Source organism: Leopardus geoffroyi, chromosome A1 (genome assembly GCF_018350155.1).
Source record: "Leopardus geoffroyi isolate Oge1 chromosome A1, O.geoffroyi_Oge1_pat1.0, whole genome shotgun sequence".
NCBI classification, from domain to species: Eukaryota; Metazoa; Chordata; class Mammalia; order Carnivora; family Felidae; genus Leopardus; species Leopardus geoffroyi.
This window is the reverse complement of record NC_059326.1, coordinates 112226686-112249166: the sequence shown is the minus strand read 5'-3', so window position 1 is coordinate 112249166 and position 22481 is coordinate 112226686. Positions and strand designations below refer to the sequence as shown.

At 53.3% G+C, this 22481-nt stretch overlaps 2 protein-coding genes and 1 long non-coding RNA gene across 16 annotated transcripts in view; 1 reads left to right on the top strand and 2 right to left on the bottom strand.

Annotated features, from left to right (window-relative positions):
• The window catches only part of SLC25A48 (solute carrier family 25 member 48), a 51769-nt gene extending 36027 nt beyond the window's left edge, over positions 1-15742 (bottom strand). For 2 of the 13 annotated variants that reach the window (XR_006715181.1, XR_006715184.1), the window contains exons 1-2: positions 6877-7314; positions 1084-1172 (exon numbers count right to left, since the gene is read on the bottom strand). Coding sequence is in view for 10 of the 13 variants with exons in the window: in XM_045489660.1 (XP_045345616.1) it covers positions 1084-1172; positions 6877-6991 (204 nt within the window). In the remaining 3 variants the exon portion in view is untranslated. Of the gene's footprint in view, positions 1-1083; positions 1173-6876; positions 7341-15617 lie in introns of those variants that run through there. The other 11 variants (XM_045489571.1, XM_045489575.1, XR_006715180.1 and 8 more) reach the window with 10 other exon arrangements.
• Positions 15743-15781: 39 nt separating this feature from the next.
• On the bottom strand, positions 15782-20220 carry LOC123604031. Of its 2 annotated transcripts, XR_006715188.1 has the most exons (4): positions 19891-20220; positions 17317-17772; positions 16337-16686; positions 15782-16253 (listed from the first exon to the last, which is right to left on the bottom strand). XR_006715188.1 is itself a non-coding variant. In XM_045489674.1 (3 exons), the coding sequence occupies exons 1-3, from the start codon at positions 19930-19932 to the stop codon at positions 16405-16407; spliced, it is 780 nt and encodes a 259-aa protein (XP_045345630.1). In that variant the 5' UTR covers positions 19933-20220; the 3' UTR covers positions 15782-16404. The 2 variants fall into 2 exon arrangements, 1 of the variants encoding a protein (XP_045345630.1); XM_045489674.1 differs by having other exon boundaries at positions 15782-16686.
• A 64-nt stretch (positions 20221-20284) lies between these two features.
• LOC123604038 lies at positions 20285-21076 on the top strand. Its single transcript, XR_006715189.1, has 2 exons — positions 20285-20484; positions 20675-21076. It is a non-coding gene; the product is annotated as an uncharacterized LOC123604038 (long non-coding RNA).
• The last annotated feature ends 1405 nt before the right edge of the window (positions 21077-22481 follow it).

The window sequence follows — 22481 nt, the reverse complement described above, 5'->3', positions numbered from 1 at the left end:
GCCTTGCTATCCCCATACTGCCTGCAAAAACAAGTGTCTAGTAGGTGTTTGATGTATGAGCAAAAGACAGGGCCATAGGGGGATACAAGGAGCTAGGAAATATCTTCAATTATTCAAGACAAATGGGCTGACGCCCCGTCAAGAAGAGAGCAGGCCGAGGCTCTGACCTAAGAGGGGCACACTGTCCCAAAGGGAGGAAGACGGGGAGAAAAGGGACTGTAGCAGCCGGCTGGGAAGGGCTTGAACAGCTCCTCTTTGTGCACAATCCAGCCAGAGCCTTAGACATGAATGTTCAATTCAGGAGTGAGAAGGCACTATTCGTGACCATGCTCTTAGAGTAAGGCTCTGAGTCCTGGGGACAGGTGGCGAGGATGGGGGGCACTCACCTCACTCTTCAATGCTTTAAGCTGTTGTCTGGCCTAAGGCAAGCCCCTTCCCCTTTTGGGCTAGTTTCTATATCTGTAGAACAAGGAGCATGGATGATCCCAATGTCAGATGGCCCTACTGAGTCCTCACACTCCATGCACTACATCACCTTACAACAGTTGCCGACCCCAGCCCAAATCCACAGTCCCAACCTGATACTGAAGGCTTCCAAAGATTAAGTGCTGGCCCACCTTTCCTGGACTCTGATCCTATAGGTGCTTTCAGAAACCTGATGCATCAGCAACACTGGCCACACTTTTCCCAAGCATGGCCCCCAGGCAGTGTCCCCATCTCCACCTCTGCCCACACTGCTTTCCATGCCTAGAACATCTTTTCTAATCACCTAAAACCCAACCTTAAATTTTGGACTCCAAGGCCACTTCACATCTGAAGCCTTTCCCAGTTTCTTAGTTCCACAGAGACTAAGGGGATACTCACCATTGCCTTGGCCCCCTCCCCCACAGCCCATGAGAACCTCAAGGCAGAAATGGAACATTCACAAAAACAAAATCACTGCCAAGTAATGAGAGGAGAAGGATGATCCAAACCAGTCTTCCTGGCGCCCCACCCCCCCTGGGCTGGCACACAGAATCTGCCCTGGGCTGGAGACTGTCTTGGGATCAGAAACAGCAGATGCATTCCTGGAGGCAGACTCACTCCAGGCCCCCTCCCAAGAGGTAATGGCAAACGTGGTTGAAGTACCTTGACCGTGTCCAGAGGGTGACCGACAATGACGCTGGCTGCACCTGTAGATCAAAGAAAAGGACCTGGTCACTCAGCCCCTGGGCTTCTCATGTGCGCGGGCTGCCTCTTGGGATAAGACAGGGGCTCAGGCACTCACATTCACTCATTCACTCAATGTCCAGTTGCCTCCCCCACCCGCAATGTGCCGGGCACTGGCAAAGGCACTGAGGAAGGCAGAGAAAAGAAAGTGAAACCTGGGCTCTGCCTCGAGAAACGAGCATTCCAAAAAAGGACAGGGTGCTGGGAAAACTGGATACCCGCATGCCAAAAAATGAAGTTAGACCCCTACCTCATACCATACACAAAAAATGAACTCAAAACAGACCAAAGACCTAAATGGAAGTACTAAAACTATAAAAATCATTTACAAAATGCAGGAGGAAATCTTCATGACCTTAGATGGGCAACAGATTCTCAGGACACTAAAAACACAAATAACAAAAGAAAAAATGAGGTGGGTATCATAAGAATTAATAACTTTTGCGCAGGAAAGGACACTATCAAGAAAGTGAAGACAACCTACGGACTGGGAAGAAATATCTGCAAATCATATATGGGATAAGGCTCTAGTATCCAGAATTTATAAAGAATACTTACAACTAAAAAAAAAAAAAAAAGAAAGAAAGGATTTTTTTTTTAAGGGCAAAGGATTTGAATAGGCATTTCTCCAAAGAAAATACAAAATATACAAACGGCCAACATGTAAATGAAAAGATGCCTAACATCACGAGTCATTAGGGAAATGCAAATCAACATCACAGCGAGAGGCAGTCTCCCTTGTCACCTGCTAGGATGGCCCTAATTTTTTTCTTTTTTTAAGGAAAATAAGAAGGGTTGGCGAGGATATGGAGGACTGGAATTCTTGTACGTTGCTGGTGGAGATGCAAAATGGTGCAGCCACTGTGGAAACAGCGTGTCGTTTCCTCAAGAACTTAAACAAAGAATTATCACATGGCCCAGCAATTCCACTCCTAGACAGATACCTAAAAGAACTACAACAGGCACTGAGACATGTCCATGAACATATGTGAGCACAGCAGCACTATTCATGATGACCAAATGGTGGAAACAACCCAAATGCCCATCGGGGGTGAGTGGGCCAATAAAATGCGGTAAATCCTTAAAATGAATGTTGTTAGACATAAATAGGAATGTAGGGCCGATGCTCGCCATCACGTGGGTGAATGCTGAAGATGTGATGCTGAGTGGAGGCCAGACACAGAAGGTCACGTATCATCTGACTCCGTTTACCCGAGTAGGCAAATCCAGAGAGACAGAAAGCGGACAAGTGGTTGTCAGGGCCCGGAGAGAGGGGAAATAGGAATGACTTGTTGGGTGCAGAGACTTCCTTGGGCATGAGGAACATCTGGAACTAGACCAGAGGGGGCTGTTGTACAACACTGTGACCATACAAAATGCCAGTGAATCGGGCACCTTTAAATGGTTAATTCTACGTTATGTGAATGTCACCTCAAATAAAAAGGGGAGGGTGTGAGGAGAAAACCCAGAAACTTCTCGGTTACCTGAAAGGTTACTTCGTCTTTTCGATACCTCGCTTTTAGCACATGTAGGTGGGAGTAGCATCAGCACCTGCCTCACAGTTCCATTGTAAGAATGAAGAGAGGTAATGATTGTAAAGTACCAGCAGAGTCCTGGCTCTTACAGGCTGTTGAAAGAGAGATGCGGGGGCACCTGGGTGGCTCAATCGGTTAAACGTCTGATTTTGGCCCAGGTCATGATCTCACAGTTCTTGAGTTCGAGCCCCGCGTTGGGCTCTGTGCTGACAGCTTGGAGCCTGGAGCCTGCTGCAGATCCTGTGTCTCCTTCTCTCTCTGCCCCTCCCCCCGCTCATGCTCTGTCTGTCTCTCTCTCTCTCTCTCTCTCAAAAATAAACATTAAAAAATTAAAAAAAAAAGAGATGCTGCCACTATCCAGTTTTGTTTTGTTTTAAAGAAGGCCTCTCCTTTAAAGGATACTCTGGATTTCTCTTCTCACAGAAAAATGCCAATTGACACACATAATCACAAGGCTTGCAGTTTCAGAGGGAAGCAATGCTGCTCCGAGGCCACACAGATGAAGACGCCCTTATAGAAGCTGGTGACTGCGAGGTTGAAATGGGAACCAATCTTCTATGACAAATTCCCCATCACCCAGATGAGGAAGTTTCTCTGCTAGCAGCCGTGATTTCATCAGGTAAAACAGTGCTGGAATACTAGATGGGTAGAGGGGCAGAGGAAGCAGCTAACACCAGAACAGGTGTACCCTTGGTCTAGAACCTCCAGATCCCTCTCAGCCCCTCCTTCCCACAGAAGTGGGCGGAGGCAGAAAGGTGACAGCGGGAAGTTCACCCTACAGGAACCCCTCCCAGCAGGGGAAGAAAGGACCTCTGGTCCCAGACTCCAGTTGTTTCCTCCCTAGTGAGTGCAGCCTTCACTGCAGGTGTCTCTTGGCCCAGGGAAGCAGACCCAGAGCCCATCTTGGACCTGTGTCTCCCTGCTCATTCATTAGCCCACCCACCTGAAAGCAGGAAATGCAAGATAAGAAACAAGACAATCAGGCCAGTGGTTTCCAGACCCGAGGACCTCACAGACCAGTGAAACTTCAAACAAAATGTAAAGGATACGATGGTGAGATTTTATTACGCAAGTTCATTAAGAAAGAAAATAGGTACAGATGAGTACAGGGGTTAAGACGGCCTGGCATCAGACTCTCTGCTCATGCCAGACACATGGCCTTGGACAAGTCACTGGATGCCCCTTTGTTCCCATTTCCTCGTCTGTGAAATGAGGATCTGTACAATGAGGATGTAAAACCTCACTGGGGTTATAAAGAAATATATAAATAGCCAGAAGACCGCACATTGTATGATTCAATTTATATAAAATGCCAAGAAAAGGCTAACTTACACAGCCAGAAAGGAAATTCACGGTTGCCCAGAGGGAGGGGATGGAATTTAACTGTAAACGGGCATGAAGGGTCTCACAGGGAAGAAAATGGGCTAAAACAAATTTATGGTAAATGGCTGCACCACTGGTAAAGTCGCTAAAAATTACTGAATTACATACTTGAAATGAGTATATATTAGGATATGTAAAATAACCTCAAGAAAGTTGTTTTAGTATTTACTATTTATTTATTTATGTTGATAGCATGCATGTGGGTGAAGGGCAGAGGGAGAGGGGGAGGGAGAGGGAGGGAGAGGGAGGGAGAGGGAGGGAGAGAGGGAGAGAGGGAGGGAGGGAGGGAGGGAGGGAGGGAAGCGGAGGGAGGGAGGGAGAGAGAGATAGAGAGAGAGAGAGAGTGAGAGAAGGAAACAAAGAATATCTCAAACAGGCTCCATACTCAGCATGGAGCTGGACGTGGGGCTTGACATGGGCTCCATGAGGGGCTCACCCTCATGACCCTGGGATCGTGACCTGAGCCGAAATCAAGAGTCAGACACTTAACTGACTGAGTCACCCAGGTGCCCCACAGTGAAGTTGTTTTAAAAATACACGTGTGTGGGGAGTACCTGGGTGGCTCAGTTGGTTGAGCGACTCTTGATTTCACTTCGGTCATGATCTCACAGTTTGTGAGTTCGAGCCCCTCATGCGGCTCAGAGCTGACAGCGCAGAGCCTGCTTGGGATTCTCTCTCTTGCCTCTTTCTGCCCCTCCCCCACTAGCAATTGCTCTCTCTCCCCCTAAATAAATAAATAAATAAATAAATAAATAAATAAATAACAACTTTAAAAAACACATGTGAGGGCCCCTGCACTGAGCAACCGACTCTTGATTTTAGCTCAGTCAGGACATGATCTTGCAATCATGAGACTGAGCCCGACGTTGGGCTCCACACTGGGTATGGAGTGTGGTTGCATTCTCCCTCTCCTTCTCTCTCCGCCCCTCCCCAGCTCACACACTCTCTGTCTCTCTCACAATAAATAAATATTAAAAAATACATGTAGCACTTAAACAGCCTCTGCTACCTACTAAGTATTCAGTTATTACACTCTCCTCACTTCACAGAAGCGAGAAAGCCCCGAGAGCAAAACACAAGAAATGTTAACATCAAGAAAGTAAGGACCATCGCAGAATAAAGGACCATCCACTGCTTACTGCGTGACATGGGGAAGGCCCCTGAGTCATCACAGACCTGGAGCTACTCTGACAGCCTCACCCTCTAGGGCATTTCTCAAACCCAGCCAGGGGCAGCCCTCCTGAAGTTGGTCTGGCTACTTAAGTGGACAGCCTTAAGCAGGGAAGGCTCTCCCTCAGGGTGGGTGATGGTTGGCCAAAGGGGTGGCACAGTAGGTTAAGCATCTGACTCAGTTTTGGCTCATGGTCTGAGAGGTTCAGGAGTTCTAGCTGGGCATCTGGCTTGCAGAGCCTGCTTGGGATTCTGTCTCCCTCTCACTCTGCCCCTCACTCGCTCTGTCTCTTTTGAAATAAACTTTAAAAACATTAAAAAAAAAAAAAAGAAGAAGAAGAAGAGGGCCTGGATATGGCCAATGAGCCTCTGGGTACAGCCTCCCGACCTCCCCTCACCCCCCCCCATGGTAAAGTTAGGACACGGTGGTCTCAGTCTGACTCAAGACAGCCTGTACAAAAAACCTGCTTTTGGTAGAAGGAAAGACCTCTGCTCATGACAGGGAGAAGCAGGGGCCCTGCAGCCACCTGTGGGTGGACAGAGGTGGGAGGGGCCACCAGAAAAGGACAGAAGGGGGGGGGGGCGGGAATACTATCTGGTCTGTGGCTCTCGTTTCATTTTCATTTTCCTACAAATCTCCTGGTCTTCTCCATTTCCAAAACTCTTGGTGGGGCACAAACATGCTAATTATAGCCTCTGCTTCAGTCCCTCAGGTTTTTAGTTTTGTTTTGGATTCTGTCTTTGGGCAGCGGCTGCATTTGCCAGCACCCCTTTTCTGATGATCCTCTTAGATGGGGCCAAAAGAAAGCTAATACTTAACAAAAAGGGAAGTCCTTCTCAAACCCTCCCCAAACCTGGTCAGTAGCTGAGAAAAGAGGAGAACTAAATCTACGGGAAAGACAAGATCAGAGAAGTAAGGAAATCAATGCAACTCTCGCCCACGCAAGCCCATCCCAGGTCCAGCAAACAGCGGCTCCAGCAGCCGCTCAAAGGGACGACCTCGTCCAAGAGTGCTGGGAGGAGAGACCGGACAGCCGACAAAGGCTGAAAACGGGATATCTGGCAACGGGCACCTGCCGCCAGGGGCTGGGCTCCCAGACCGCCGGCACGCTTCAGCCAGCGCTCCTCCTGGGAGCCGCCGGATCGCGAAGCCAGGCGCCCTCCCGCACCGGGAGCAATCGCCACCCTCACCCACAAGCTCTTGCAGTCGGGACCCCAACCTCAGGCACACACCGAGTCTCCGAAGGGTGTGTGCGCGCCCGGACTCTCCATTGGCTGTCGGCTTCGACGGCCGGTTTAATCGTTACCAGAGCCGCTTGGGCGGGTCCTCACTTTGAGGCAAAGCCGCAGCTCAGAGAGTAGCTGCGAGGCTGGCGGGGGTCAGCCCCGGCAACAGGAGAGGCACCGCGAGCACAGCGAGGCCAGCGGCGGAGGGGCGCTTGGGCAGCAGGCGGCGCGCACGCTGCGCGCCAAGCGGAGGCGCACCGGTGCGGAGCCCCCAGACCCCAGCACCGTGTGTGAGCTCGGCCGGCTCTCTCTCCTTCTCCCTGGCCCGGGCGTCTTCCACAAGCACACTCACCTCCGGGGTGGGGGGTGGAGGGTGGGGGGGCTCCCTCCCCCTCCCCCTCCCATCCAGGGCCGAGCTCACCTCCGATCCAGCCCGCCGCGAAGTCCTCCAGCTGGAAGCTGCCCATGGCCACAGTAGCGGCGCCTCGCGCTCCCGCAGCCGGGTGGGTGCCCAGTGAGAGTCCGCGGGGCGTACCACCCGGCGGCCCGCGCTCGGGGGAGGAGGTGGGAGACTCGGGCGCGCCGTAGGTCCTACTTCGAGTCCCGTCTCCGAGCACAGGACCCGCGGGGCGCCAGCGCTCACCTCTCCAAGGGCCCGTGGCCGCTGCTAGCACGCCCCCAGCGGACCTTAAAGGCGCCGCACCTCGCCCGTCCGGGACGCTGGGGCCCGCGCGGGGCGTTCCCGTAGCCCGCCCTTCTCCCGCGCCTACTCCTTGCCACCACACGTCCTCGGCGCCTCGAGGCCCAGATGCCCGCCCCCGCCTCGCTCACTCCTCCTCCGAGACACTGCAAGCGGTGTCCGGGACAGTTTGGCCGGACTCATTACAAGAGGTAGAAAGGCCTTATCCAAGGTCGGGAAGTATTTGATTACAAACACCAAGACCTATGATAGGATTGTTTACCTGTGAGGACACATCCTCTTTCCAAAAGAGCACCGAAAGAATTCTAACGGAATGAGCGGCTTTCAGCTCGGCCACAAGTTCTTAGTTGTGATGATCTGATTGGAAGCCAGAGACAGTTTCACTAGACACAGGACACACGATTTTGCCTGTTTTAGAGGTTAGGGACTCTTTCTCGACACACCCTCCACACCTCTCTGGCTAGCTCCAGGTTGCAGAACCCTATCTATCCATGAGTAACAAATAGTGTGTGGAAAGCACTTAGCCCCAGGCTAGGCTCCAAGTCAGCTCTAAATAAACATTAGCTATGAGGATGTCTTCAGGCCAGGGTCTGTGCGTGGAAGGAGGGGGGTGCTTTATGCGTGGTCCTGCTTCCCCCTCATAGCAGCTGTGACCAGGCATTACTATCCCCCCCAGTGAGGGTCAGCTTTGTATCAACTTGGCTGGGTGGGCAACAGCACCCCGTGATTCAGTCAAACATTAATGGACGGCGAAGGTATTTTTGTAGGTATGGTTAACACCTAAAACCAGCTGATTTTAAGTAAGGGAGTTTATCCTTGATCATCTGGGTGGCTTCCACCCAAACTGTTGAAAACCCTTACAAGCCAAATGGAGGGGTGCCTGGCTGGCTCAGTTGGAACAGCATACAACTCTTGATCTCAGGGTTGTGAGTTGGGTGTAGAGATTACTTACAAATACAATCTTTTTTAAAAATGTTTATTTATTTTTGAGAGAGAGAGAGAATCCTGGTGGGGGAGGGATACAGAGGGGATAGAGAGCCTGATGCAGGGCTCGAACTGACGAACCATGAGATCCTGACCAGAGCCAGAGTCAGACTTTTAACCGACTGAGCCACCCAGGTGCCCCCAATGTTTTTGTTTGCTTTTTGTTTTGTTTCGTTTTGTTTTTAAAGAACAAAATGGAGGCATCCGTGAGGAAAAGGAAATTTCACCTGTAGAATGCAATGTCGTCTCCTAAGCATTCCCAGCCTTCCAGCCTGTGCTCCAGATTTCAGATTTTCCCAGCTAGACCCCACGCTTACCTAATATATATGTCTCCTGCTGATTGTTTCTCTGGTAGACCCCTCTGTTCACCTGACACAATCTTGAGAGTACAGATTCCAATCAGCTGAGGGCTTTCTCTTCCCCTTCCCAGCCCCAGGGGGTGATGCTTATTGTCACACAGCCAGGTCCCACTCAGCATCCTGGGCCCAAGCAAGACCTGGGGATTCAGGGTCATGTCTAATTTCCAGCTCTCCAGGGGCCCAGCTCCCTCCAGCCCCGGGTTCAGCCTACACTTTCCACCCTGGGCTCCCGGGAAGGCAGAGGGGTAGTCCTCTCTTCGTCAGGTATCCTCTCTGCAGTGAGGCCCTGAACCCAGCAGGGACCCAGCTTGGCCTGGCTGTGTGGAGAGGCCTCTTTTGGTGCACTGGGAGTTCCTGATCCCCTTCCAAGAAGGAAGATGATTCGATGCTAATGTCCGGCAGGAACCCAACCTTGGCACCCAAAATGGTGAGGGGATGGTCTAGACGAAGGGGGCTCTGCTGGGCCTGCTCTTCTCCCACCAGCACATCCACATCACGTCACCCAGGCCTCCTTCTTCTCAAGCAAGACAAAGTCTGACCACTGAGGCTTGATCCTAAGGGCCAAGAGGCTGCTGAGGAGTCGGGGCTCACCATCAGCACTGGCCTACCTACCGGGCCTGTGATGTGTGCCGGGACATTAGAATAAATGAAAGGTCTCCAAAGAATGGCCCTTTTTTTACCATCACTATTGAGCAAGTCAACAGGTCGAAAGACCCACTCTCTTGGAGGACCACCTACAGGGTGCTAAGGCGGACTGTCATTCCTCGGTCCCGTGTCAGCACGAACTGGCAGGCAGTGGCTCTGGCAGCTCTGGGACAGCCGCCTGAGTCCCGAAATCCGCTGCTTTGCACTGTTCATGAATGCAGCAGGAGGGAAGGAGTAGACTCCTTTCCAGAAGGAACCACAGTCCATGTTCCATTCCCAAATGTATGTCACAGGTCTGCCCATGAGGCACACCGACCGCCAGGCAGGGGGAGGACCCAGGTCCAGCAGCAGTCAAGGGCCAGGCCTGGAGAATCCCAGACCACCAAGCTGTGGGATCCGGCCTGCCACTTACACCTGGCTTCCCTGCTTTGGAGCATTTGCCATGTCGCCACGCACACGTGTCTTCTGCCCTCGGGAGAGAGCAGGCACAGAAACTAAGGCACAGACAGATCAGCTTCCTGGGTTGCCAGGGCAAGAAAAACACCCCTCACTTCCTTGCTCCCTCAACTCCTTCCTGGAAGGTAGCCCCCAGGAGCATTTCCCACTGCAGTGGGAACCCACACGGGATGGGCTGCTAACATTTGACAGCCACCACTTCCCACCTCTCATCTGCCCTTTCAGGTAAGGACTTGGCTGAGGACCCACTATGTGCCAGCCTCTGTTCTTGGGAGCTGTCAGAGAGGAGACACTTTGTCTGAGCTGCCACACGGAGGTGGCTGTGGGAGCACTGGGGAGGGACCTGTGTGGCAGGCAGGGCTCAGGGAAGGCCCCCAGGCCTCGAGTCTCCCAGCTGCACTTGAGTCCATCCAGCCCCACGGCTCCAGCTCCTCAACTCTCCCTCCGCCAAGCCCTCGCTCCCCACCTGCTGAGCCGAGCATAGCAGCACAGTCCTGAGCCGGCTGCTCCAGTCAGTCTGATGACCTGTGGCCGTGGCCCTGTCTCCTGCTCTCTCGCCTCCTGGAAGCCCATCCCCCCACCCCTCAGCTGTTCTCCCCTTCTCTGCTGCCCTGCTCTCACTCCTTGGTGCTTCCTCCCCGGTGCTTCCATGGCGGGGGAGGGGAGAGGGGGGAGGCCAGGAAACCCGCACTCATCTCCCACTCCGACCTCATTTCTGAGCCTCCCTATCTTTACTCAACAGCTCCACTTGGGTGACCCCACAGCATTTCCCATGTGACACGTCCCCAATGACCTCTTTAACTCCCCAAGCATGCCTTACTCTGTGTCCCCACCCAGCCAGTCACCCAGGCCGGATCCTGGATGCCATCTGCGATTCCTTTCTCTCCCTGGGCCCCATCCCAACAGTCATCTCCTCCGTGGCTCTGACGTGCAGCCCTTTCTGACGTCACTGCCTGGATCATGGTGACAGAGGCCCTCTGCCCCATCCCGTCTACCCTCCAGTTGCTGCCCGTCTACCCTCCAGCTGCACCTGCTGCAGCAGTCCTGCATTGGCCTCAGATAATGGGAGCTCTCGGGTCCCTTCCCTGATTCTGACCGGAAGGGAAGGAGCATACGGTGATTTTCTAGCTGCTATTTGAGCTTCTCATTGACAGTTCTTTGAGAAAGTCTATTCAGAGCATGTTCAGACTGTATTTGGCCCAGCGTCTATTCAATGTGACTCCCAGTCAAGAAAAGAGGTGTAGGGCTGTGAAGTGGGGCCAAGCAGCCACTGGGAGGCTGGGCGGCCTGAGCTCTGCTTCTGGTGCTGCCGCTGCCCTTGGGCAAGTCCAGGCCTCAATTTCTCCCTCTGTCTTTTGGAGAGAGAGTGCAGATGAGTTCCCTCTTAGGTGGTGTCCAACAGGTCTGAAATTTGTGGGCCACAGCACCACCAGCTATGCGTGTCTTGTCAAGATGTGCCAGCAGAGGGCGCTGCTGTACAGCACTTGGGACTCCCAGGAGGTTGGGGGGGGGGGGGAACCGCTTGGCTGCCCCAGTGAGGAGAGTTTTCTGGTCCGGTTTCCTCTGCCCTGGGCTGGCGGAGTATGCACTTGGGCACTGAAAGAGGTGCAGACCTGGGAGACTCAGAGGAGTCTGAGGGTGTCAGAGGGGACTGGTGAGGACCCAGCAGAGGATTTTTGGAGTTGACTGTACTTGGAGGGAGAATGCCTCAGTAAAGAGGGGGACAGCCCCAGTCTCTTCACCTGCCTTGATTCATCAAGACCTCAACTATACCACGGTCTTTTTTTTTTTTTTTTTAACCAGGGCTCTAAGCTGGCCCAATACTATATGCTCCACCTATACCATCTCATTGTATTCTGTGAAGAAATTCCCCACTTTATAGGTGAGAAGAGTACGGCTCAGAGAGGTTAAGCAATTTCCCCAAAGACACACAGGCAGTGAATGGAGGATTATGCACTTGCTGTAGGACTCCAGGACTCTTGGCCTCTTGGCCAAGACTCAGAAAGTGGAGGTGACTTTCCCCAAAGCCCTTGCTCCCATCCCTGCCCTGACCCCTCTGTATAAATGTCCTAACCTCTGTGCTTCACTTTCCCCACCATCAATAAGCTGGTAGTAACATTTACCAATGACACTCATATTCTCAGGGCTTCTGGAGCAGATGCCATGGTCATCAAGGGGAGTACCCTGGGGTACCCTCCATCCATTCCTTCCTGACAGACTCCCATGGGCCTTGCTGGCTCTGTGCTCATCTGAGAGGAAGGAAAGCCTGGCTCTCCTTGACCTTTTCTTCTCAACTGATGGACACACGTGGGCTGGTGCTGAGAAGTGGAGGCCAGGCAGGTCAAGGGACCAGTAGATCTAGACTGGAGGAGTTTCTGTAGGAGGAAAGGGACATGGGACAGGGAGGGGGGGAAGGATCCAGTACAGCAGTTGAGATCACATCCCAAAGCCCCTGCGGAGCACCTACCGTGGGCCAGCCTGCTGGGGGTGCAGAGGGCGTGAGACGCTGATAGCAGAGACAATTTTGTGTTGAAGATGTCTACCTGCTCCGCCATGGGCAGGTCTCCCCCATAATGTGTTCTTCAAGCATCAGCTGCAGGACCCTGAGGGGAGGCCAGAAAACCCCATACCCTGCCTCACCTGAAAAGAAAACAGGCCAGTAGGGACAGGGGAAAGTCTTGAGGGCAGACTCAGAAACCTCGGGAAGGTGGTGACATTTGGGTCGGTCCTAAAGAGATGAGCTGGGTTTTGACCCATGAAGGTAGTAGAGAAGGACAGGTGGCCAGAAGGAAGAGGCTGGACAATGTCAAGCGGGGAAAGCAGGATGCCTGGAAGATGCTCCTTGCTGTGGGAGGGGAGGCTGAGGCCGGGAGTCTGATGGCAGAGGACCTTGGCCAGCAAAGTGACTGTGGGCAGTCTTCAGTCTTCATGCTGCCCTGCAAGTGGACATAGGACCCATCCTGCAGCCATCTGCCTGCATCTCACTGAGACAAACTCCCCAGGCCCACGCCGAGGCAGGCTTTGGCTCCTTGCAAACCAGCTGGAGCTGTGGTCTCCTTCCCCGCAGCTGCCTGGGCAGTTCACTGTTACCCCAGCACGTGTGACCTGAACGCCCTCTGTGTGAGAACGGGGGCCAGGACCGGGGACTGGGGGGAGGGCAGGCAGGAATTAGAGCTACTTTCCACCTCCAGGGACGGTACAGGTCTTCCCACTTGCTGTGAGTCACCTTCAGGAAAGACACAGGGTATGACAAACCCCCCAGCTCTGAACCTACCCAAATCCCACTGTTCTGTGCTCCAGGGTCCCTGTGTACATGGCAAAGAGCACACTTCCTGTTGTTGAGGGAGGACAGATTTTAAAGGACTCCAAAGAACTCTCAACTTTGTGCAAAGTACAAAGGAAAAATTTAAAAGAGCAAAATCCCCCCCAAACCATATGGATTAGATTTTCTCCAAAATAGAGATTTGCAAAGTGACAAAACCTCTGGCCAGGGAGAAGGCTCAGGAGAACCAGACTTAAACGAGGTACAAGCCCACTTGGGGCGGGGGCAGAAGGGAAGTCACCCACTGCCCCCAAGCCTGCGTGGTTCTGCTGTAGCCAGCATCCTGTGACGTCAGCCGGCTACCTCTCCACCGCAGGGCTCCTGCCTGCCAAGCCGCCCCTTCTCCTCCTGTGCACCAGCCGCGGTGAATGAGCTCTCTCTCCCCGTGAATCACCAGAATTTGGCTATCTTGTTTTAGACCATTATGGCAGCCAGTCTCCAACAGGGCCCCCCAGACTTACCATCCATGCCTTTGTGAGGTCTCTTTCCACGCTGAATTACAGCTAATCTGCGTGACCAACAGAGTAAGACAACAGTGAGAAGATGCGACTCTTGAGGCTAAGTTGTAACTGTCATGACAGCTTTTGTCTCAGTCCCTAGGGTCACTGGGGAAGCCAGTCACCATGCTGTGAGGCTCTCCCCAAACAACCAGCACCAACCTGGCAGCCGAGGCAGTGAGCAGGCAGAGCCTTCAGCCCATCAAGCCCTCAGATGACCAAGCCCTGCCCAAGACCCTGACCACAACTTCACGAGAAACCCCAGGCCACAACGGCCCAGTCAAGCTGCTCCCCGATTCCCGACCCTCACAACAGTCAGAAAATGCATGTATGTCGTTATTTTAAACCACTACATTTTGAGATGACTTATTATTACACAGAACTAGACGTCTACTATAAGCTAATGTAAGCCCACCATTTATTAACGTGTATTACATCTAAGCGTAATGGTCAAGACCATGGGGTCTACATTAGATATGTTCAAAGCCTGCCTCTACTGCTTTTTGGCTCTGTAGTCTTCAGTCAGCCGTTTAAGCAACCTGTGCCTAGACATTCTCATCTGTGAAATGGGGGTGCTACTTGTACCTAAATGAAATCATTCTTTTTTTTGTTTTAAGTGTATTTATTTTGAGAGAGAGAGAGAGTGCAAGTGGAGGAGGGGCAGAGAGAGACAGAATCCCGAGCCGACTCCGAACTGTCAGTGTAGAGCCCAGTGGGAGGCGTGAACTCAGGAACCGTGAGATCATGACCTGAGTCGCCATCAAGAGATGCTTAACTGACCGAGCCACCCAGGCCCCCCTACATGAAATCATTCTTAACTGAAAATCAATGCACGTGAAGTGCTCAGCCCCGTGGCCAGCACAGGGCCAACAATGAAAGTTAGCTCTTACCGTTGTTAGGCCTCTGCATCCTGACGTGTGCTCATGCCTGGTCTGTGCCAGCACAGAACAACTCGCTGACATCAGCTGGACCGACCAGAAGCAGACTGCTTTTCCAGATAAGCTCATTCCCTCACCCAGGACCTCTCCTGCCCCAGATCCTTCCTGCAAATAGCTCCCTCAAGAAAACTCTCAGTCTTGAACACTGGAGGTTCTCTTCAGCCTGCTAGCCAGTCAGGTTTGTGCATCTCCCCCCAGGAGGGTTGGGATTAGAACCTGCAGGGCTCTGGGCCCTGCTGATGCTTGGAAGGCCACTTGTATGGGAAGAGGGAGCCATATGGCTGACCCAGCTTGGGCTGTACGGGGAGAGAGTGGCCCCAGTTTCTAACACGCAGCCAGACGCCTCCCCACCCAATCTGTGTCTCTGAGGGCGGTGACAGCCCAGGGATGCCAGCTGGTTGGACCCAGCCATGGGGAATCTAAGAGGGGAAAGACCAGTCACCCCCTCCAAGAACAAAGCCAAGGAGTCCTGCAGTGAGGGCACATGTATTTCTTCACCATAGTGCCAACCCAGCCGAAAGGGAAGTCATAGGAGTGCCTCAAGAAATACTTAAAAGTGCATTTTAAAAAAGAAATTCTTGGACATAACTGAAACATGACCAATGATTTCTCTCCCATGGCCTCTCAACTTCACTGTCCTCAAGAGGACTAGGGAGCAGGTGAGGGGCAGACATCAGGTCACCGGGCAGGGGAGTGAGGAGGGGGGCCATGGAACCAGTGCACCGGGACAGAGTGGCTGTGAACGTGGGTACCACAGTGCACAGTCCCAGGAGCGGGTGGGGTGGGTGAGTGCATGCTGTCGTCATAACCATGTGCTGCAGCCTCAGAGCCATCTGCCATGGTGTGGGGTGAGCCTGGAGTCTGGGGTCAGGCTGGGGCACCAGGAAATGGTATCCAGAGAGGCCAGGGAGGGCAGGGCCTCAGCAGATGTGTCCATATGCTGCTCTCCCCTACCTGTGGCTGCAAAGCATGGGGAGCCAAGGAAGGAAAGGGGGAAGGAGGAAAGGTGATGTGGGGTGGCCTCCACGGTGCTCGATGGCTGGCAGCTGGCTCTTTCCTTTCTGCATCAAGACCCACTGAGGAGGGGTGTGTAGGGAAGGGTTTTAAGTACTCGGGCCCTGAGCCCACACAGCCCTGGCTATGAACCCCAGCTCTGCTGTCTGAGCTGTGTGAGCCCAGGCAGGCAACTTACCTCTCTGAGCCTGTTTCTTCATCTGGAGAATGGAGCTGATGCAAGGGTCTACCCCATGAGGATACAGAGACGGTCTCTGTAAGGTGCCTAGCACATAGCAAATGCTCACTTAATGCAAGCTGCACGCATTACTCCAAAGCACCACGTTAGCGCACCAACTCCAATCCTTGTAGTGAAGTGATTTATTTAGTCTCTGGTCTGCATCCCTCAGTTGTTCAGAGGACCCTGGTCCTGCTCCCTTCCTCTGAGCTTGGAACAGACTACCGCAGAGGACGACCATGGGATGGTCTGAGTGCTGGGCCGGGCAGACATCTCCTTGGTGGAGTGCCTTTCGGAGCTGCTGCTGTCCCCTTGGCCTCGGGCAGTTTTTCCAGCTAGGAGGGCCGAGGGAGCACCCAGGGCTGTGGGGTCACTTCCTGAGGCTGAGGCTGTGGCTGCGGGGGGCACAGGCTGAGCATCTCCGCTCCAGTCCTCGAGGAGAAGGACTGCTCCTGCCCCAGGCCTGCTCAGTCGGACACTGGTGTGGAAGTGCACCCTGGCAGGGCACAGGATCTTCTTGTTGGCCCACCCAAGTAGGCTGAGAGTGGATGGACAGGCCTGCCAGCGTTTGGGCTCCTCCTGCCAGCTCCGTGGTTCCTAGGCACCCAGGCAGAGGGGGAGGTAAGGCAGAGTTGTGGTCCCAGGCCAGTTCTGGAACCCTCACCCCCAGCCATGTTCACCTCTTGCGGATGAGCAGGTGCTGGGGCCCAATCTTCAGCGGCTCCTGCTGCTAGTAACTCACACTCCTTCACAAGGTTGCTGCACCAGGCCTGGGCAGCATCCTTGTGGGCTCCCGGCTCCCCAGCGGAGAGACTGGAGGCCCAGGGCTGGTGTGCAGCTCCTCCTCGAGGGTTCTGTAGTAAGGCACGAATCCCGAGGCACCAAGGACATGGTCCCTGAAGGCAGCATCACTGGAAGAAGGGGCAGTCAGGCCGCTGTCATGGCAGTGCCCCTCTGGGACCAGCAGGATGGGGCAGCAGGGTGGCGAGCGAGAGGACCCAGGGAGGTGGTCTGGGCTTGCCGAGGCAGCCTGTGTGGGAAGGAGACAAGATGGTCAGCCAGGCTCCCAAGTTTGGCTAGAAATCCAGCGCTGGCCTTGTGCCTGCAACACCCCAGCAGCGGTAGGGAAGGAGGCAGGGTGCATGACTACTCTGCAGACTGGAGAACAGTGAGCAATATCATTCAGCCCCCCAGGCCTCCCGGCCAGAAGGAGTGCATCTGGGATCACAATCCACTCATCCCGCCTGCTCCGTCTCTGTGGTCACGGCATGGCCCCCAGCTCTGTGACTGGTAGTGACATGACGGGGCACCAGCTTGGGGTCAGAGCCCAGGTTTGCTCTTGCTACCAAGTCGCTTAACTGCCCTGAGACTCATTTTTCTCCCCTCTGTCATGTGGGAGCAGCAATCAGCCGTCTCTCATCGGACTATTATTAGGACAAGTGAGATGATGTACTTGGAGCATCGGCTGGGGTGCCGAGCGAGTCATAAGGACTACACAGGTGCTTCTGTCGGGGAACACCGGCTAAGCCTGGTGTAATGACCGCATTACTGTACGTAATTCTCACAACGGCTCCCCCAGTAGCTCCACTATTGCCTCCCTTTGTAAGGACTTTGAAGCTCAAGGGGCTTAAACACATTCCCCGGGGCCACGCCCACTCACAGAGCACGCGCAGCTGACGGTCATCCTGCAGACGCAGCCGGCCAGCGCCTCCTTCCTGGTGCATGGGTCTCGGGAGCCCCAGCACGACCTGCCAGGAAGGGCCAGCCTGGGAAAACACTCCTCCTTGGAGCGGTAGAAAGGGAAGAAGCCGCTGGGCGGTTCTGAGTCCTCATGGAATGCTGGATCTCTGACAGTCTGGTCTCCTTCTTGGTCCCTGCAAGCCTCAGGCTGTGGGACCAGCTCCCCCACAGCCAGAAGAGTCCCATAGGTGCGAAAGAAGGGCAGGTACTCTAAGGCCACTGGAGACCCATGGGAGAGGTCAAGGCTGCTGAGGGGCTCACTGCCCCTTGAATGGCTGGCCTGTGGGTGCTGGGACAGGGGCTCTGGGCCGGCTGCCTCCAGGAGGCTCTGGGAAGCCGAGACGCTGGGCTCAGGCTCACAGCTCTTCTGGGATGACTGGAAAGAGAATGGTGTTCCACCTGTTACTGCAGCCCAAAGTCCCCGCCCCCTAGCCCCCTCTCCCATTCCTGCTGACACTGGAGGCCAGAGGGGTCTTTCCAAAGCATAAACCTGAGTGTGCTCCCCTCCAGGAGAACCCAGCGGCAGCTGCCAGCCACAGTCAGGTTACCCAAGAGCCTTGGAGGGCCTGGCCCTGCCAGCACCTGCAGCCTTCCCCCACGCACAGCTGGTTCCACTCTGTATACACAGGCCTCCTTGCCCTTCCTTGGTCACACAAAGCTTGGCCCTGCTTTAGAACCTATGCCCAGACCTGCCCTTCCCCTCTCAGTTCAAAGGAGCTTTCCCAGCCCCTGCCTCCCCCAATCCCTGCACTGACTCCCAATCACTCCAGCCTCACATCTCCCACGCTGGAACGTTCTTAGTCTGAGTCTGCCTATTCTGGGGTGTGGTGGTCTCGTCTCATTGTGGGCATGCAATATTGATACTTTTCCAACAAATGACGGGGCTAATTTGCTGACTCTCAGGCCATCTCATATTCCCTGCACTGTCCAGTCCATCCACACAGACCTCTCAGTCCTTCTCAAGTCGCCAAGCAGCCTCCTGCCACAGGCCCTTCACTCATGCTAATGCTCCTGCCTGGAATCTCTTCCTTCTCCTTTTTCCTGGTTGACAACTTCAGCTTGTGGCTCCAGGCTCCCATCCTTCTCCAGTTTAGCTGCTTCACTCTGTTGCTGACTTCCACCACCCTGATGTCCCTCATTCGGAGCACCCACACCTCTGCTGTGAAACATTCATCTGCATGGTGACTTGATTAATATCTCTCATTTCACCAGTTATAAATTCCACTGCGGCTAGGCCCATCTGTCTTCTGTATCCTCAAGGCCTAGAACAGCCTTGGCATATGGCAGATACCAAATATTGGAATAAAGGAAAGAAAGGTGGGAGAGAAGGAGGAAGAAAGAGAATATTAAACTGGGCTTGTCCAGGAGCAAAGTCCTTGCCAGACTCCCTGTCAATAGGAAGGGGAAGGCAGGGAGGCTGGGAAGGGCAATAAGGAAATACTTCCCAGGCCCAGAGTGGGACACAGAAGCCCAGAGCACCCGTCAGTGAAAAAACAACCCATTCTCCACCTTTGCCCATCAGGGTCAGAACCAGATCCCATGGGTACATGTGGCATGCAGGGGTACCCCGTGGATTCTGAGTCCCATAGGAAGGACTTATGGTCTGGCCCTGGCCTTCTTGATCCTTGCTGGGGTCTCTGGGCCTTGAGTTCCCCAACCCAGCCACATGTATAGTCATGCCTGTCCTAACTCCTTGTGTGCAGCTTGACCACCACTGTCCCTTTTGAGAGTCCTAACCCTTGGTGACGGCCCATGGCCCCACAGACTGTGAGCTCCTGAAGAGCAGGGACCAGACCTCCTCCTCCTCCCCAGACACACCACGGCCCCTCTGCAGGTAGACCACGGGAGCCCCCTCCCAACTTTGCTGGGCCTAGGGAACAAGATGGTGTGGAGGCCCTGTCAGGGTTGGAGGCCAAGCCTACCCTGCTCTGAAGCCTGTGCTCTTTTCACAATGACCTACATGGTATTGTGGTCTCAACTGTGTCCCCCATAAGATATGTTGAGGTCCTAACACCTGGTACCTGGGAAAGAGATCTTATTTGGAAAGAGAGTCTTTGTAGATGCAGTCAAGGTAAAATTAGGATGGTCCTATATCCAATGACTGGTGTCCTTTATAAGGGAAATTTGGACACAGACACAAGGGGAGCATCATACAACAGTGGTGGCAGAGACGGGAGGGATGCTGCCCAAGCCAAGAGATGCCACGGATCGCCAGGAGCCACCAGGAACTAGGAGAGGCAAGGAGCACCTTCTCCTTGAGCCCCCAAGAAGGAGCCTGCCTTCAGAACTGTGACAGAATACACTGGTGTTGTGTTAAGCCACCCAGTTTATGGTGACTTGTTTCAGCAGCCCCAGGACACTCACACATACAGGTGGGTTGGATGGCTGATTGTGTGGGTGAAGGGAGTCAACACAAGAATGAAGGCTTGCAGAGCCTCATGAGCAGTTTATGGGGAGAGTCTCCCTGCCGGGGCTGGGTCTCCCTAGACCTTACCCTAACTGCCATCCAGAGGTGTTGGCCCAGAGGCTCTCCCATGTCTGAGTCTTGCCCACCTGGGCCCTGGCTCCACTTCACCAGTGGGTTCTGGATTCAAGGAGGCCAGGTATGTCCCCACCTACTCTCCAGAGGGGCTTATGCTGTCCCTCAGCCACCGTCTCGGCATCCGTTCTAGAGTCAGTGGTAGCCCCACATCGTGCCATGATCAAGGTTAATCTTCAGACTCTGATGGAAAAGACAAAGCTTCCCTTGGCAGATCCATTCCTCCTGGCCTGCTTTTCCCCCTGGCAAATCCCCCTCTGCCTGTCAGAGAAGGTTCCACCATGAAGTCACAAGGCCTGCTGCCAGACAAGAAAGCCAGATGGCACCGTTACCATGGAGACCCCTGCCCAAGCACCCAACACCTGTGATCATCACCTGCCTCTTAATTCAGCTTAATCCAGATCTCCCCCCTGGGACTTGTGGGATACAAAGGGAGGGCAGGCATCTTCTGGAATAAGAACAGCTCTCCATGACAGATCCAGTGAGCTCACTCAAGGACTTGTGCCCAGAGATTCAGTGCCTTAGTGCCTCAGCAGCCTCCCCAGGAAGGTGAGGGGGCACCCCAAGGATTCATGCTGTTGTCTCAGGCTGTCTAGACCGCTCCGTACCTGAGTGCTTCAGACCCCTTAGGTATCTACTCTTACCACTTGATTTTAGCCCCCTCTCCTCTGTGGGTCTTTCCCAGTCACTTGAGAGCACAGAGTGAGACACAAAGCCTAATGCCCACTTTCCCCCACAGAGCCACCCTTCCCAGCTCTGTCCCAGGCCTGATGGTCCCGCACAGAGGGAAGAGACCAGCCTTTGTTGTCACCTCCCAAGAATCAGCTGCTGCACTGGGCGTTTCCCCACATGCAGCCCTCTCTACAGACCTTCAAGTTGGAAATAATACCACTGTTGTGCCGTGTTACAGACTGGGGAGCTGAGCCTCCGCTAGGACGGCCTTCAGAGGTAGTCTTTAGCCTTAGGGCTGGAGGCTGGAGAACCCCAGCCGAGGGCCACAAGGCCCTGGTATCTCCAGGACCTCAAGCTTCTCCATTGCTGGATTCCAAGCACAGTGTGACCCAGCAGGGCTCCTTGGGGCCAGGCCCCGGACCCCCCACCCCTACCCCGGGGGCCATTAAAGCTTGCTTTTCTTGTTTTATGGAATTAACTCTTTAATCCACGTGGAATGTATGTTTTGTAAGTGGTAACAGATAAGGCTCTAATTTTATTTTATGAGTTATATGTGCATTGATGAATAATGGATTTCTCCACCAACCTGATTTGAAAAGCCAGAGTAACCACATTTGAAATTCATAACTATTTTAAACTCCAGTCAGTTTCTCTAATTTCTTTATTGCTCTGTCCTTCTTTGTCTCTTTTTGTACCAATTCCATACATTATACATTTATTTATTTATTTATTTATGTTTGTTTGTTTGTTTTTGAGAGAGAGAGAGACAGGGTGTAACCGGAGGGACAGACACAAGAAAGGGAGACACAGAACCCGAAGCAGGCTCCAGGCTCTGAGCTGTCAGCACAGAGCCCAACGCAGGGCTCAAACCCATGAACTGCAAGATCATGACCTAAGCTGAAGTCAGATGCTTAACCGACTGAGCCACCCAGGCACCCCTATTTACTTATTTATTAATAAGTAGGCTCCGGGGTGCCTGGGTGGCTCAGTCAGTTGAGCATCCGACTTCAGCCCAGGTCACTATCTTGCAGGTTGTGAGTTCGAGCCCCACGTCAGGCTCTGTGCTTGGAGCCTGGAGCCTGCTTCTGATTCTGTGTCTCCCTGTCTCTCTGCCCCTCCCCTGTTCGCGCTCTGTCTCTGTCTCTCTGTCTCTGCCTCTCTCAAAAATAAACATTAAAAAAAAAAAAATAAGTAGGCTCCGTGCCCGATGCGGGGCTTGAACTCATGACTCTGAGATCAAGAGTCACATGCTCTACCCACTGAGCTGCCCAGGCGCCCCCTTATACAGCCATATTTAAAAAAATCAGCTTTATTGAGGTCTAGTTTATATACATTATAAAGCATATCATTCCCAACCTAAAAATCCATGTAGCAACCCCAAAATTAATATACAGAAATGCCTCTCTTCACGTAGTACCCCCTGCCCCAGCCTTCCAGCCCCAAGCAACAACTGATTTGCGTTTTGATGCCAGAGATTCATTTTGTGTGTTCTAGAATAAATGGAATCACACAGTACGTAGTTTTGTGCGCAGCTTCCTTGTTTTCAGCATTTTGTTTTTAAGATTCACCCACGTTGGCGGCATTCTGTTTGCACCTTTCTACACCACAGTGTGTTTGTCGATTCATTGGTGGGCCGTTGGGTTGTTCCCATTAGCAATTAGGCTGCTGGGAATGGTGGTGTACGAGACGGTGGGGGCAAAGTTTTCGTTTCTCTTCGGTAAGCACTCACGATGTGAATAGCTTGATCACACGGTAAGCATGTGTTTACGAAGCTGACGCTCTGATTTCCAAGCCAGGTTGTGCCCTTTTACGTTCCCAGGGGCAGTGTGTGAAAGATGGAGTTTCTCTCCATCACTTTAAAAGTTCTGCCATTC